Source organism: Cuculus canorus, chromosome 1 (assembly GCF_017976375.1).
Source record: "Cuculus canorus isolate bCucCan1 chromosome 1, bCucCan1.pri, whole genome shotgun sequence".
Taxonomy (NCBI): Eukaryota; Metazoa; Chordata; class Aves; order Cuculiformes; family Cuculidae; genus Cuculus; species Cuculus canorus.
In genome coordinates this window covers 16,808,187-16,821,725 of record NC_071401.1, presented here as the reverse complement: position 1 = coordinate 16,821,725, position 13,539 = coordinate 16,808,187, and the positions used below count along the sequence as shown (strand labels likewise).

The 13,539-nt window shown below is 41.8% G+C and overlaps 1 protein-coding gene across 2 annotated transcripts; it reads left to right on the top strand.

The window, feature by feature from the left end:
* Positions 1-461: 461 nt before the first annotated feature.
* Positions 462-12,983, top strand: THAP12 (THAP domain containing 12). 2 transcript variants are annotated; one of them, XM_054082545.1, is made up of 5 exons: positions 462-602; positions 5,655-5,775; positions 7,345-7,452; positions 9,072-9,108; positions 9,394-12,983. In XM_054082545.1, exons 1-5 carry the CDS (start codon positions 514-516, stop codon positions 11,334-11,336), a joined length of 2,298 nt encoding a protein of 765 aa, XP_053938520.1. In that variant the 5' UTR covers positions 462-513; the 3' UTR covers positions 11,337-12,983. The 2 variants fall into 2 exon arrangements, with proteins under 2 accessions (XP_053938520.1, XP_053938530.1); XM_054082555.1 differs by lacking the exon at positions 462-602 and adding an exon at positions 1,356-4,192 and having other exon boundaries at positions 9,394-12,982.
* The last annotated feature ends 556 nt before the right edge of the window (positions 12,984-13,539 follow it).

Sequence of the window (13,539 nt, the reverse complement as noted above, 5' to 3'; positions counted from 1 at the left end):
TTAAAAACGAGTCGCAAAGAGACTAATGACCGACATTTTCGGTATCACTAATTCCCACGTTCGTTTTTAAGACAAATACACTCAATATACCCCATGCTGATGCCGCTCCCCACCCGGACCGGCACCTCTGCGCATGCGCTGAAACTGACACTGACACTGACACCACCACCACCCTCCCCGACGGCGCCCGCTCTCCCCAGGCGCATGCGCAGAGCGCCCCGCTCGCCTAACGCGCAGGCGCAGAGCGGCGCCTGCTGGGGACGCACGCGCGCTGTTCTCCTGGGCCGCGCGGCCGCCGTGCTTTATGGGAAGGAGGCGGCCCCTTGTCCCGGCGGAGGCGGCGGTAAATCCTCCCGGCCGCTCACAGCACTGTGGAGCCGCCTTCCCCCGCACCCCCCTCCTCCCTCCCTCTCCCCATCTCTTCTCCTCCGCCCCCCAACCCCCTCCCCCCCCCCCCCCCCCTTCCCTCCGGCCCGCGGATTTAAAGGGGCAGCGGTGCCGATCGCGGGGACCATGCCGAATTTCTGCGCGGCTCCCAACTGCACCCGCAAGAGCACCCAGTCCGACCTGGCCTTCTTCCGCTTCCCCCGGGACCCGGTCAGGTGAGAGCCCGCGGCTCCCCTCGGTCCTCTCCGCTCCGCCCGCAGGGGAGCTGTCTGCCCCCTCACGGCTTCCCCCGGGCGGAGGAGGCCGCCGCGGGCCGGGCCCGGCGCTGCCAGCGGAGGCCGCGCGCGCTGCGGGGGGCGGGGCCGCGCGCGAGCCCCGGCCGGGGCTGGGGGGGCGGCTGCGCGTGCGCTGGCGGGGCTGGGGGGGGAGCGCGTGGGGCGGGGGGGGAGGAGGCTGAGGCAGAGCCTGGTTTGGGGGTGGGGGGGGGTGAAGGAGTGCCTGGTTTTGGGGGGAGGATACTTGTCACATGAGGGGTTGAGAGTGTGAGACAGTGCTTGGTTTTTGGGGTGGGATGCTCAGCGCATGAGGGGCTGAGGGTGAGAGAGTACCTGGATTGTTGCAGGGAGCCAGGGACTGAGGGCTGTAAGGTGTGTGAGAGCTGAGAGTGTGAGCCAGTACTTGTTGGGTGGGGAATGCTTGGTGCAAGAGGGTGTGAGGGAGTGCCTGGTTTGTTGGGGGGATGCTGAGCAGATGAGGGGCTGAGGGAGTGAGGTAGTGGCTGGTTTGTTGGGGAATGCTCAGCGTGTGAGGGGCTGAGAGTGCGAGAGAGTGACTGATTTGTTGGGGGGATGCTGAGCATGTGAGGGGCTGAGGGTGTCGAGCAGTGCCAGGTTTGGGGGGGATGCTCAGCGTGTGAGAGGCTGAGGGTGTGAGGGAGTGCCTAGTTGGAACCTACTTGGCTATGAGGAGAGTGGGAGGCTGAGGAGTGCCTGGCTGTGAGTTGAGTAGGGAACTAAGGGTGTGAGGGACTGCCTGGTTTGGGGGTAGGAGGAGGATGTTTAGCGTGTGAGGGAGTGCCTGGCTTGGCGGGGGACACTGAGCATGTGAGAGGTTGCCTGGTGGTGAGGGGCTGCCTGGCTGCAAGGGGCTGCACATCTGTTAGGGGTGTGTGAGAGCAATGGCATATATGGCTGTTAGTAGTGTGGGGCAGCTGGAGGGGTGCAGGAGCAATGGGAGCCCATGTGTTTTGGGGAGCTTGTGCAGGGCCAGTATTGGCTCAGGTGGTGGAAGTCTGTCAGTCTCGCTGTGGGTGCTGAAGGCAATAGGTGCTAGGTGACAAGGTGTGTGTGTGTGTGACAAATAGGACAGTAGCATGGCAGGCAGTTGTCAAAAGATTGCAAGGGTGATGGTTGGTGGTGAAGCATCATGAGCAACAGCAGAATTGGTGGGGATGTTCTAGTTCTTAGTGAAAAGCAGGGGTGGTGCACTGGTAGAACAAGAAATGTGTGAGTGAGAGGCAATGGAAAATACCATGAAAAATAAGTGATACATTTAGATAGAGAAACCTCCATGTAGAAGGTCAACCTTAAATCCAGATAATGCTTTTTCAATTCATAGAATCATAAACTATAGAATGGAATTGACCTTAAAGCCCATCTAGTTGAAGCCCCCTGCCATGGGCAGGGAGAACCTCCCACTAGACCAGGTTGCTCAAGGCCTCATCCAACCTGGCCTTGAACGCTTCCAGGGATGGGGCATCCACAGCTTCCCTGGGCAACCTGTGCCAGTGCCTCACCACTGTCATTGTGAAGAATTGCTTCCTGATGTCTAATCTAAATCTGTCCCCCTTCCAATTTAAAGCCATTCCCCCTCATCCTATTGCTACATGTCCCCCCCTAGCTTTCTTGTAGCCCCTTCAGGTACTGGAAGGTCACTATAAGGTCTCCTTGGAGCCTTCTCTTCTCCAGGCTGAACAACCCCAACTCTCTTAGCTTGTCCTAATAGCAGAGGTGCTCCAGCCCTCCCTTCAACTTTGTGGCCCTGCTCTGGACCTGTTCCTAAAGTTCCATATGCTCCTTATGCTGGGAATTCCAGAACTGGACACAGTACTCCAGGTGATATCTCATGATAGCAGATTAGAGGAGCGCAATTGCCTCCCTCGACCTGCTGGCCACGCTTCTTTTGATGCAGCCCAGGATATGGTTGGCCTTCTGGGCTGTGAGCACACATTGCTGACTCATGTTGAGCTTCTCGTCAGTCAGCATCCTGTAGTCCTTCTCTGCAGGGCAGCTCTCAATCGTGTCATCCCACATCCTGTATTGAAACAACAGATTGCCCTGACCTAAGTGTAGGACCTTGCACTTGGCCTCGTTGAACCTCATGAGATTCACACAGGCCCACTTCTCCAGCCTGTCCAGGTCCCTCTGAATGGCATGCCTTCCTTCTGGGGTGACAACTGCACCACTCAGCTTGGTTTCATCTTTAAACATGCTGAGGGTGCACTCGATCTCTCTGTCTGTATCATCAATGAAAATAATAAACAGCACTAATCCCAGTACAGACCCCCGAGGGACACCATTTGTCACAGATCTGCATCTGGACATTGAGCCATTGACATTGAGCCATTGACCACTACTCACTTAAGATGACCATCCAACCAATTCCTTATCCACTGAACAGTCCACCCATCAGTCCATATCTCTCCAATTTAGAGAGAAGGATGTTGTGGGGGACTGTGTCAACAGCTTTACAGAAATCCAGATAGATTACATTACACTCTGTCTCTGTCTTGCTGTTCCTTGACCCAGGAGGGGTGAGGAGAGCAGTTGCCAGTGAAGGCTGAGTCAAAAAAATTTCTTCAGTACCTTGGCCTTCTCCTTGTCTGTTGATGCGAGGTCACCACTGTCACCTCGTTAGTGGGGCTACGCTTTCTTTAACCTTCTTTTTCTGGTTGACATATCTATAGAAACTCTTCTTGTTCTTTACCTCCCTTGCCAAGTTCAGCTCCATCTGTGCCTTGGCCTTCCTGAGCCTATCCTTACACAACCAGGCAGCGTCCCTATACTCTTCCTAGGTTATCTGTCCCTGCTTGCACTGCCTGTGCAGTTCTCTTGCTCTTCAGTTTTACCAGCAGGTCTTGACTCAGCCATGCTGGTCTCTTCCCTTCCTTGCCTGATTTCCTGCATCTAGGGACTGAGCGCTCTTGTGCTCTATTGCAAGCATGCTTAAGTATTTGCCAGCTCTTTTCTGCTCCCTTGACGCTGAGGACCATTTCCCAGGGGTTCCTACTAACTCTGAAGAGCCGGCAGATTGCTTTCCTGAAATGTAGAGTCTTAACTATACTTGTCTGTCCCATATCCCTCAGGGCCTTGAACTCCACCAGTATGTGATAACTGCAGCCCAGGCTCCCTTAGGTCTTGACATCACTGATGAGCTCAAAAATTTTTTGTCAAACAACAAAAATTGTTTGGCTTCACTTGCTCCTCACAGTTTTGGAAGGTGCATATGCACTAAAGCAATACCAGTTACCTCTCCACAGGTTCTTACAGTCAAATGAATGACTGCAGTTTGTGCAGAATTGAAGAGATTTGATGCTAAGATTCATTCTTAGTTTGTAAGACTGCTGTAAAATTTGAGTAATGTCAAGTTGTGTGAATTCTGTGTTTGCAGTTAAAAATGATAAAATTGCTTTCTTGTAACTTCTAGCTGTTTCTTGGATTGGGACCTGTCTTCTTTTTAATTTAGGAATAAAAAATAAGATGTTTTTTATGTGAACAGAGTAATGTTTTCACTTTCATTAATTTCGGTAAGTATTGGGCTGTGGGGAGGTGTCCCTCAGTTTTCCCTACTGAAATAGTAGATGCTTTATGTAATTTCTCTGTGTAGATACCTGGAACTTTGTGGATATTGCCAACATGTACCAATTAAAACAAAACAAAACCAAAATCAACACAGCATTTTAAAATAGGTGTCTATGTTGAAAAGTGTGTAGTGAAGTAATGGCTTGTAAAGTAAAATAAGTCACTGAGACTGTAGTGAAAGTTTCTTCTCTTTCTTTTGCTGTAAAATTATCGTGATATTACCATAATTCTTTATAATGTAATTCTTGAGTTTGTCTAGGAAAGGATTCATCCTAAGAGGAATGGGTGCTGAGTAACCACTCTGTACAGTTAGAATAGTTAACAGATCATCTATTGTGTTCATATGAAGGTTTTAGTTATCTGTATTGTATGTTTTGAATTCTGTTTAATTATGTGCTGTTATAAATTGGTAACTCTGTGATGCCACAAGTTGTAAGCAAGCGCATTAAAACAATACTGCTTCTGGGGATTATTTTTGCAACTTTTAAATACAGAAATATCAATGTCTGCTTGGAGTCTTGTTAATTTATATATATATATATATTTGCTGTACAAATAGAGTAATGTGAGTTTTAGTGGACACTGACTGTGTCCATTTAGACTGACTGTGCAGAGTCAGTCTAGACCTGTTGTTGCTCAAAAATCCATAGCAAGAAAGTGACTCTTTATAGACCCTGTTTGGGGAAGTATAAGCTGACCGATGCATTTCTGTCAATTACTGCAAGTGCTTTACTCACCAGAGGAAACAGTATCTTGCGTATCTGAAAGGAGCCCTATTATTAGCAGAAATATTTCTTTAGTTTTGTGTTAATTCTCAGAGAACTAATCTGAAACAGAGGTAAATGTAAAAATATGCATTTAACCAAGACTTACTTCAGGCATGTGAGGATTGTCTGTGGAATGATTGCTCCTTTGTTTTTATTATTTCACTTTTCAAAAACCTACTCTTAACTCCCCAATGACCACAATAAAGAAGAAAAATGCTATATTTTGGAGGGAGGTGGAGAAGGCAACTCTTTTAATAGCTGCCTTCAAGAACTTTGACTTTGGTCTACAAGCACATCTCTTTCTTTTCTAACTTTTCCTTTTAAGATTAAATTCTTAAGAATGAAATGGTTAGGTTTCATGAGCAGCTCTGTTACAGTCTGTGTGTGAGAGACAAGGGCAAGAAAATATAAATTAAGGGAAAAGTTTCATGAATTTCTGGGGCAATGTTAAGTGGTGAGCAAAAGGAGAAAACTAAATTTTTAAAATTATTTTATGATGCATTACAACTAAAGGTGTACAGAACTTTCCTTAGCCTTGCACAAAGGGCAGGGTTTATTGTATTGTGATTTTGAGTACCATTTGAAATGATAGGGGATTTTATTTTAACTTAAAACTAGCTAATTCTTTGCTTACATGCAGATGTCAGAGATGGGTAGAAAACTGTCGAAGGGCAGACTTAGAAGATAAAACTCCAGATCAGCTCAACAAGCATTACAGATTGTGTGCTAAACATTTTGAGACTTCAATGATATGTAAAAGTGTAAGTAAAATCAAGCATTTGTTTATTGCATCTTTCTAAATGTGACTAATGCTTTTCATCAGAATGCTGCATTTAATCTTGGATCCCCTGAGTAACGGGTCTCTGGGAAAATTAATCTCTTAGTCTTAATTGAGATCATTGTCATGGTCCAGGGCACTGCACAGACTCACGGATGTTGGCACAAAGCGTAAGGTGGAAATGAGCAGTCGGAGAAGAGAAAAGCAGAGCTGCTCCTGCTGGTTCAATAGGTTTGTAGAGCACTGGTCTTCACTGCAGTTCTTTCCTCATACAAAGCAATGCTTATTTTGTTCATTATTACTAGATGTTACAGTGTTTTATGCATGTATTGGGTGTAAGTAAGTTTGCACACCTCTATTTAAAATTATTAATGTGCTATTATTAAAATGTGTACATGGTGTGATTTGGTTAATTTACAGTCTGTTGTGACCAAGAGATTTAAACGTTCTTTGTATCTGTCAAGCTTTTGGTTCCTGTGATATTTTATCCGGCTAAAATCATGGCATGGCAATGTTTCCTGTTAATTAATGAAATACTAGCTTTCACTTCTTGTTAGCAAGATAATGTTGATTTTAATAGGGTATGTAGCAGTAGAAAATGGTGGACTTGGAACTTTGTATCAAGTTTTAATTTCTAGGCTGAATTTCACTCTGATATGTTGGCAAATATGTCCTTTAGTTATGAAGGATAATTAAACTGCACAGATCAGACGTTGCTCCTGGTTGAATTACGTGTGACAGAGTCTCTGATTAGCGAGCATCCCAGAAACAAACAAATGACTGTTGGAAGTAATTCTGAGTTTGAAATGGAGCTGTTTGAAACTCGATTTGTTTAAAATGTATTTCAATGTAATGACAAGTGTCATCAGCTAAAATTTTGTACTTCGTGGAAATTAGGAGTTTAGAAAACATAAGTTTATAGTATATCGAAATATAAAATTTAAAATATGTTTATTTCACTGCTAGAAACATTTACATGACCATCTAGAAGTCTTCCTCCTTCCCATTTGACAGATAAATTTTCCTTCAATGTATTGTTTTGTGATAGTACTTTCTGGAATTCATAAGTCTACATAAGAAGTGCTTGAACATTTTCCCAATGGAAGTGTTTATGTAATTGTTTCTGGAATTGTGAAATAAGTGATGAAAACCAAAGCACAACAGTAACAAAATGTTTCCTTTCTGATGTATGTATGTCTTTTTATCCAGAATGATTCTCTTTAAAAAGTCATGATATTGCAGTAAGTTAAAATTATTGCATCTGGGGTCTTTGATGTGAACATAATGGAGAAGAAAAAGGATTTGTGCTTTGCTTGGGGTTTTCTTTAGTATCTCTCTTCTCATTTTCAGTGTCCACTTGATATCCCTGAACTGTGAATTGTGTAGCTTTCTGGTTTATTTGAAACATCAGAGAGTTAAAATACTTAAAAAAAAAAAAAAAAAAAAAAAAAAAAAAAAAAGGGTGGGGGGAAAGCAAGCATGACATCCAAAATTTTGGGGGTTTAGAATTTCCCAAAGAAATCCCTAATCTGGGCATCTTGTCTTTTTACAGAGCCCTTACAGAACAGTTTTACGGGATAATGCTGTGCCAACTATATTTGACCTTACAAGTCACTTGAACAATCCTCACAGCAGACACAGGAAAAGGATAAAAGAGCTGGTAAGTTTTTCATGTCAGATTTTTTTTAATATTAAAATAGTAAAGGCAAGTAATTGCATGTGAAACTTCGGTACAAAAGTGTCAATAATATTTGGCCTTTATATTATCTTTTTGGTGATGTGTTATATGTCCAAATAATATGCTAACATAAATTTTATATACTAAGGAAAATTTTGTGAAATAAGCTGGAAAATGAAATGGGTTGATCCAGTGCTGATTCTGTCTTCCAAAGAATAGCATCATTTCCTGTCGCTTGTTACTACAGTGCTAACTGAATGCAACTTATGGATGGTACCCTGAATTTCTTGCTACATGTTGATTGTGATCTTCAATTCACCCATTTAGCTTTTGAAGTCTGCACCAATTCAGACATGCTTGTTTTAGCTTATTGTTCTGAAAATATGATCCATGTACAAAACCAAGATCAAGAAGCTTTTTGTAGAATTGTCTTAGCGGTACCTCTTTTGTGTCATAAATTAAAAAAGGTCTCTAGGTCTCTGTGGTTATAAGTATACTGACAACTCAACTCTGCTTATATGTTGGAAAATTACAATTTCTAAGTATTTCTTCAGGAATTTTATTCTGTTTATAACTGAAAGTAGAGCTAGAGATGGTTCCGTCTATTAACAGTGAGTGTTCATATTGAAACAGAATTCGTTAATGGAATCTGTTAATTTATAGTATCATAGTATAGTAAAGGTTGGAAGGGACCTTAAAGACATCTAGTTCCAACCCCCCTGCCATGGGCAGGGACATCCCGCTAAATCAGGCTGCCCAAGGCCCCATTCAGCCTGGCTATGAACATCTTCAGGGATGGGGGCAGCCACAACTTCCCTGGGGAAAATGTTCCAGTGTCTCACCACTCTCATAGTGAAGAAATTCTTCCTAATGTCCAGTCTAAATCTGCCCCTCTCCAGTTTATACCCGTTCCCCCTGGTCCTATCCCCACAAGCTTTTACGAACAGCTCCTCTCCAGCTTTCTCGTAGGTCCCCTTCGGGTACTGGAGGGTCGCTATAAGATCTCCTCTGAGCCTTCTCTTCTCCAGCTTGAACAGGCCCAACTCTCTCAGCCTGTCCTTATAGGGAAGGTGCTCCAGCTCTCCGATCATCTTTGTAGCTCTCCGATCATCTTTGTAGCCCTCCTCTGGACCCGTTCCAACAGTTCCATATCCTTATTTTGTTGAGGATTCCAGAACTGGACACAGTATTCCAGATGAGGTCTCACAAGAGAGGAACAGAGCGGCAGAATCACTTTCCTCGACCTGCTGGCTACGCTTCTTTTGATGCCGCTCAGGATACGGTTGGCCTTCTGGGCTGTGATTATAAAATTGTAAGATACATATTGAACAAACTCCTAGTGTAAATAAAGGAATCTTAGCAGTAGTAGCAAACTAATCTCGTAGTTAGTAGGTATGTGTTTTGGCAGCAATAAACTACCTGAAGAAACTTCCTTCTCTTGGACCTTCTAGCACGTTTTGGTCAATGTAAACAGTCTTAAAATGGTCTCATCTGCAGTACTTGTATGTGATCTTGGTTTGTTTTAATATTTAAGGTCATGTACTAGACATTATCATCAATATAAAGGTTTTTGTGTTGTTGCTTTTGTTTTTTTTTTCAAGAGTGAAGATGAAATAAGAACACTGAAGCAACAAAAGAGTAAGTGGGCAAAATAATTAAGTCCATAAAAACTTTGTTTACTAAGGCTGCCTAGGTAATGCAGGACACATAACTGTAAGTTTATATATAAGGAGGAGAATTGAGCTACTGCTTGATTCAAAAAGCCAGTCTAAACAGTTTCCTTAATACTCATTCACTTTTAAACTGGAAAATTTCTTCTCTGGACTCCAGTAACTTAAAGGTTGGGGGGGCGGGGCAGTAAGGGAATGCAAATATTATGTTTTATTAGTGTTATCTTGACACTCAGTATTTTACTTTTTGTAGTTGAAGCTTTTGAACGGGAGCAGGCAACTCAAGAATTGAATGAAAGCAATGAACAAAATACTGTTTCAGAAGAAGGAGGGGAACAACAAGAGGAAGAAGCTGTCTCCTTAACTCTGGAAGAGAGAGAAAACAAAGATTACCTTAAATCTTTGTTTGAAATTTTGATCCTGATGGGCAAACAAAATATTCCTTTGGATGGCCGTAATGAGGAGTTACCAGAAGGTATTTTTACCTCAGATAACTTTCAGGCTCTGCTGGAATACAGAATAAATGCTGGAGATGAAGTTCTGAGAAAACGATTTGAGATGACTGCAGTCAATCTTGAGTATTGTCCAAAAACTCAGCAGAAACAAATGCTTGAGATCTGTGAAAACTGTATTAGAGAAGAGACACTGAGGGAAGTAAGAGACTCGCACTTCTTTTCTATTGTCACTGATGAAGTAGTAGACATAGCAGGAGAGGAACATTTACCCGTGTTGGTGAGGTTTGTTGATGAGTCTCATAATCTGCGAGAAGAATTCATAGGGTTTTTACCATATGAAGCTGATCCTGAAATTTTAGCTGTTAAGTTTCACACAACTGTTACTGAAAAATGGGGTCTAAACATGGAGTACTGTAGAGGTCAAGCCTACATTGTCTCCAGTGGGTTTGCTTCTAAAATGAAAGTTGTGGCTACAAGACTATTGGAAAAGTATCCACAGGCTGTGTATACGCTGTGTTCCTCTTGTGCCTTAAATGTTTGGCTGGCAAAATCTGTTCCTGTTGTTGGTGTTTCCATTGCACTAGGCACAATTGAAGAAGTTTGCTGTCTTTTTCATCAGTCTCCGCAATTACTAGTAGAACTGGACAACACAATTTCTGTTCTTTTTCAGAACAATGAGGACAAGGGTAATGAGCTGAAGGAGATCTTGCGTTCTCAGTGGACAGGCAGGCATGATACCTTTGAGGTTTTAGTGGACCTCATGCAAGCATTGGTGCTGTGCTTGGACGCGGTAGGCAATGACTCATCTGTCAGGTGGAACAACTTTATTGCCGGTCGAGCATTTGTACTTTCAAGTGCATTAACAGATTTTGACTTCATTGTTACTATTGTAATTCTGAAAAACGTTCTGTCTTTCACAAGAGCATTTGGAAAAAACCTCCAAGGACAAACATCGGATGTATTCTTTGCGGCTAGCAGCTTAACAGCAGTGTTGCATTCTCTGAATGAAGTGATGGAGAATATAGAAGTTTATCATGAATTTTGGTTTGAAGAAGCAACAAATTTGGCTGCAAGACTGGATGTACAAATTAAACTCCCAGGAAAATTTCGCAGAGGGCAACAGGGGAACTTGAATTCTGAGGTAACGTCAGAAAATTACTATAAAGAAATCCTTAGTGTCCCCACAGTGGAGCATATTATTCAAGAATTGAAAGATATATTCTCAGAACAACATTTAAAAGCTCTTAAGTGTTTATCGTTGGTGCCCTCAGTCATGGGGCAGCTCAAATTCAATACATCAGAGGAGCATCACGCTGACATGTACAAAAATGACTTGCCTAATCCAGACACACTTTCTGCTGAGCTTCATTGTTGGAGAATCAAATGGAAGCACAGGGGAAAAGATATCGAACTTCCAACTACTATTTATGAAGCACTTCACTTGCCTGACATTAGGTTTTTCCCTAATGTTTATGCATTGCTTAAAGTCTTGTGCATACTTCCAGTGATGAAGGTGGAGAATGAAAAATATGAAATGGGACGAAAGCGCTTAAAGGCATACCTGAAAAACACCTTGACAGAGCAAAGGTCAAGCAACCTAGCTTTGCTGAACATAAACTTTGATACAAAACATGATTTAGATTTAATGGTGGACACCTACATTAAACTCTATCCAGATAAAGTGGAGTTTCAAGAAGAGCTTATTCCTTCAAACAACTCTGAAGTAACAGAAGATGCTTAATTTTTTAAGCTTTAACCAATCTGTTGATACAGCTTTCAATTAAGTCTCCAAACTGAGGATTAAAAACCTATTGAAGTCTAAAAAAAAAAATCACTGCAGTTGTATTTCCATTTTAGGTCTTGGACTGATCTGTTACCAGTGACCCAAATTATGTTTTGTTAGTCTGCATAAATGTGTTATGCGAACAAAACCAAGCCTGAAAATAAGCCTGTGCTTTTGCCAGAGGTGCTTTCTACATCTGATTGACTCCACTAGGTGCTCGTTTACTTTATTGCATCTTGGAAAAAGTATATTGTGATTGTAAGTCTGATGGGGCTGTTACATATTCGCTCCTGAATTAGGATAAGAGAAAGAGCCCAAAACATTAAAAAGAGTATAATCCATTTCAGTGCTTTTACTTAGGATTTTATTCTTTCTGAAAACTTTAAGAAGAAGTCTTTGTGTATTTAACTAGCATTTTGGACAGTGGATTTGGCTATTGCACGATCCTCGTGCTGTGGACTGTTCTCAGTGTTAAAGTGAGTATTAGTGGTATAGAGGTACGTTTACAGTTTCATTGGAAGAGCCAGCCTCTTTTAATCTCTCAATGACTGTTTACATTCCGTTGTGTGAGACACAAAACTTTTTTCTTTAGACTTTTAACAGGCATGGCAGAAGTACTGAAATTCCTAAAAGACACTAAAAACTTAAAGTTGAATTCCACCAACATTTAGATCTGTTTGTTCTATCTTGGCTCTGACATAAACCCATACATCTTGTCTGTTTATTTGTGAACTCATCCAGGAAAGATTAAAATAAAGAGATCGCTGTTTGTCTAGAAGTAAAATTTTAAATATTGATGTTATTTTTTGCAAGAATGAAACATTTTTGTACAGTTTATTGCAATTTAAAATAAAATGTGAATTGCTTTTTACGTAGTATTGAATTTCTTACTAAAACTGTACCTCCATGAGAATGTGTATCCTTTTGTTAGGTACCTTTTAGTTCTATCATTTTTTTCTCCATTGTTTTTGCAGTTCTAGTGAGTGGCATTGTCTTAATACAGAAGAAACATTGTGTAATAGCACTTCTGATCTGTATGTTCTGCTGAGGGTTTCTTGAGTATTTTGAGGTAGCACTAAATACTCTGCTTTTAAATTCGGAAGTTCTGCCTAGCTGAAACAAGCAAAGATTAAATTTTAAATCATTGAAAAGTCAAGTTTTGCAGCTATCCTGATGCATGCCAATTTTATAACTTCTTTACAGTTGTCCTTTTATGTACTTGCCAGTTGCATTGGGAAAGACCTGCAGCAACAGAAATTTGAATGATTGTAGACTATACAGTTCTTAATGTTTTAATGCAGTCAAGCAATAAGAATTAACTAAAAAAAAATCCTTTACTAAGTAAACTTAAGATAGTAACATGACTGTGTACATCCTAAGAAGTGCTTTCAGGAGCTTTCATTTACATTGGAGTAGTAAAAATACTCTTAAAGTATTATATCTTCTTTCCACTGCTATATGTATATCCTTTCTGACAAGTTTTCATGTTAATGCAACTGTTGCCTCAATCAGTAAAAAGTATTTTGACTTATAGCTTGCTCTGTTTCTCTGAATAGATGAAAATAGTCTAAATCTATGTTAATGCTATAAAAAAGGGACATGTTTTAATTGGAAGACATATGCAAAAATTGCCTTTTTTCAAGAAGATCTCAATTAAAATTTTAATAAAATAAATTAAAAAATCTTTCCCATGCTGGGAATGTCTGTTAGTTCCCCTGCTAAAGACAGCAGTTTGAGGTGGTTGTGACTCCCATATCAATAAAGTCAGGTTGGATGAGCCCAGACTTACAGGCATAATCAGGGGTCAAAATTGATAGCCAGTACCATATAATTGGCCTTAATGAGCTGAAGAGTGCTTTCTGACTGTGTAGATGAGATCATCTTGACCAATATACCGAGGTGAACTGAAGGAGAGAAATGCAGTAAAAGACTCCTTTAGCTACCGAAGTGCCTTCTGGAGCTCAGCTGAGATATGCAGTTGTTGCAAGCTAATTAGCAACACTAGTTTGAGAGCCTTGATAGCTTGCTCTGCTTGACTGTTGCACTGCCTTTCACAGAGGTGCTTGGATTGTCTGTAATTGGTCAATTCTTTAGCTGATTTGATTGTCCTGTTGGTGAGGAAAGACTGATTTTTTTTATTTTATTTTTTTTAAGTCATATC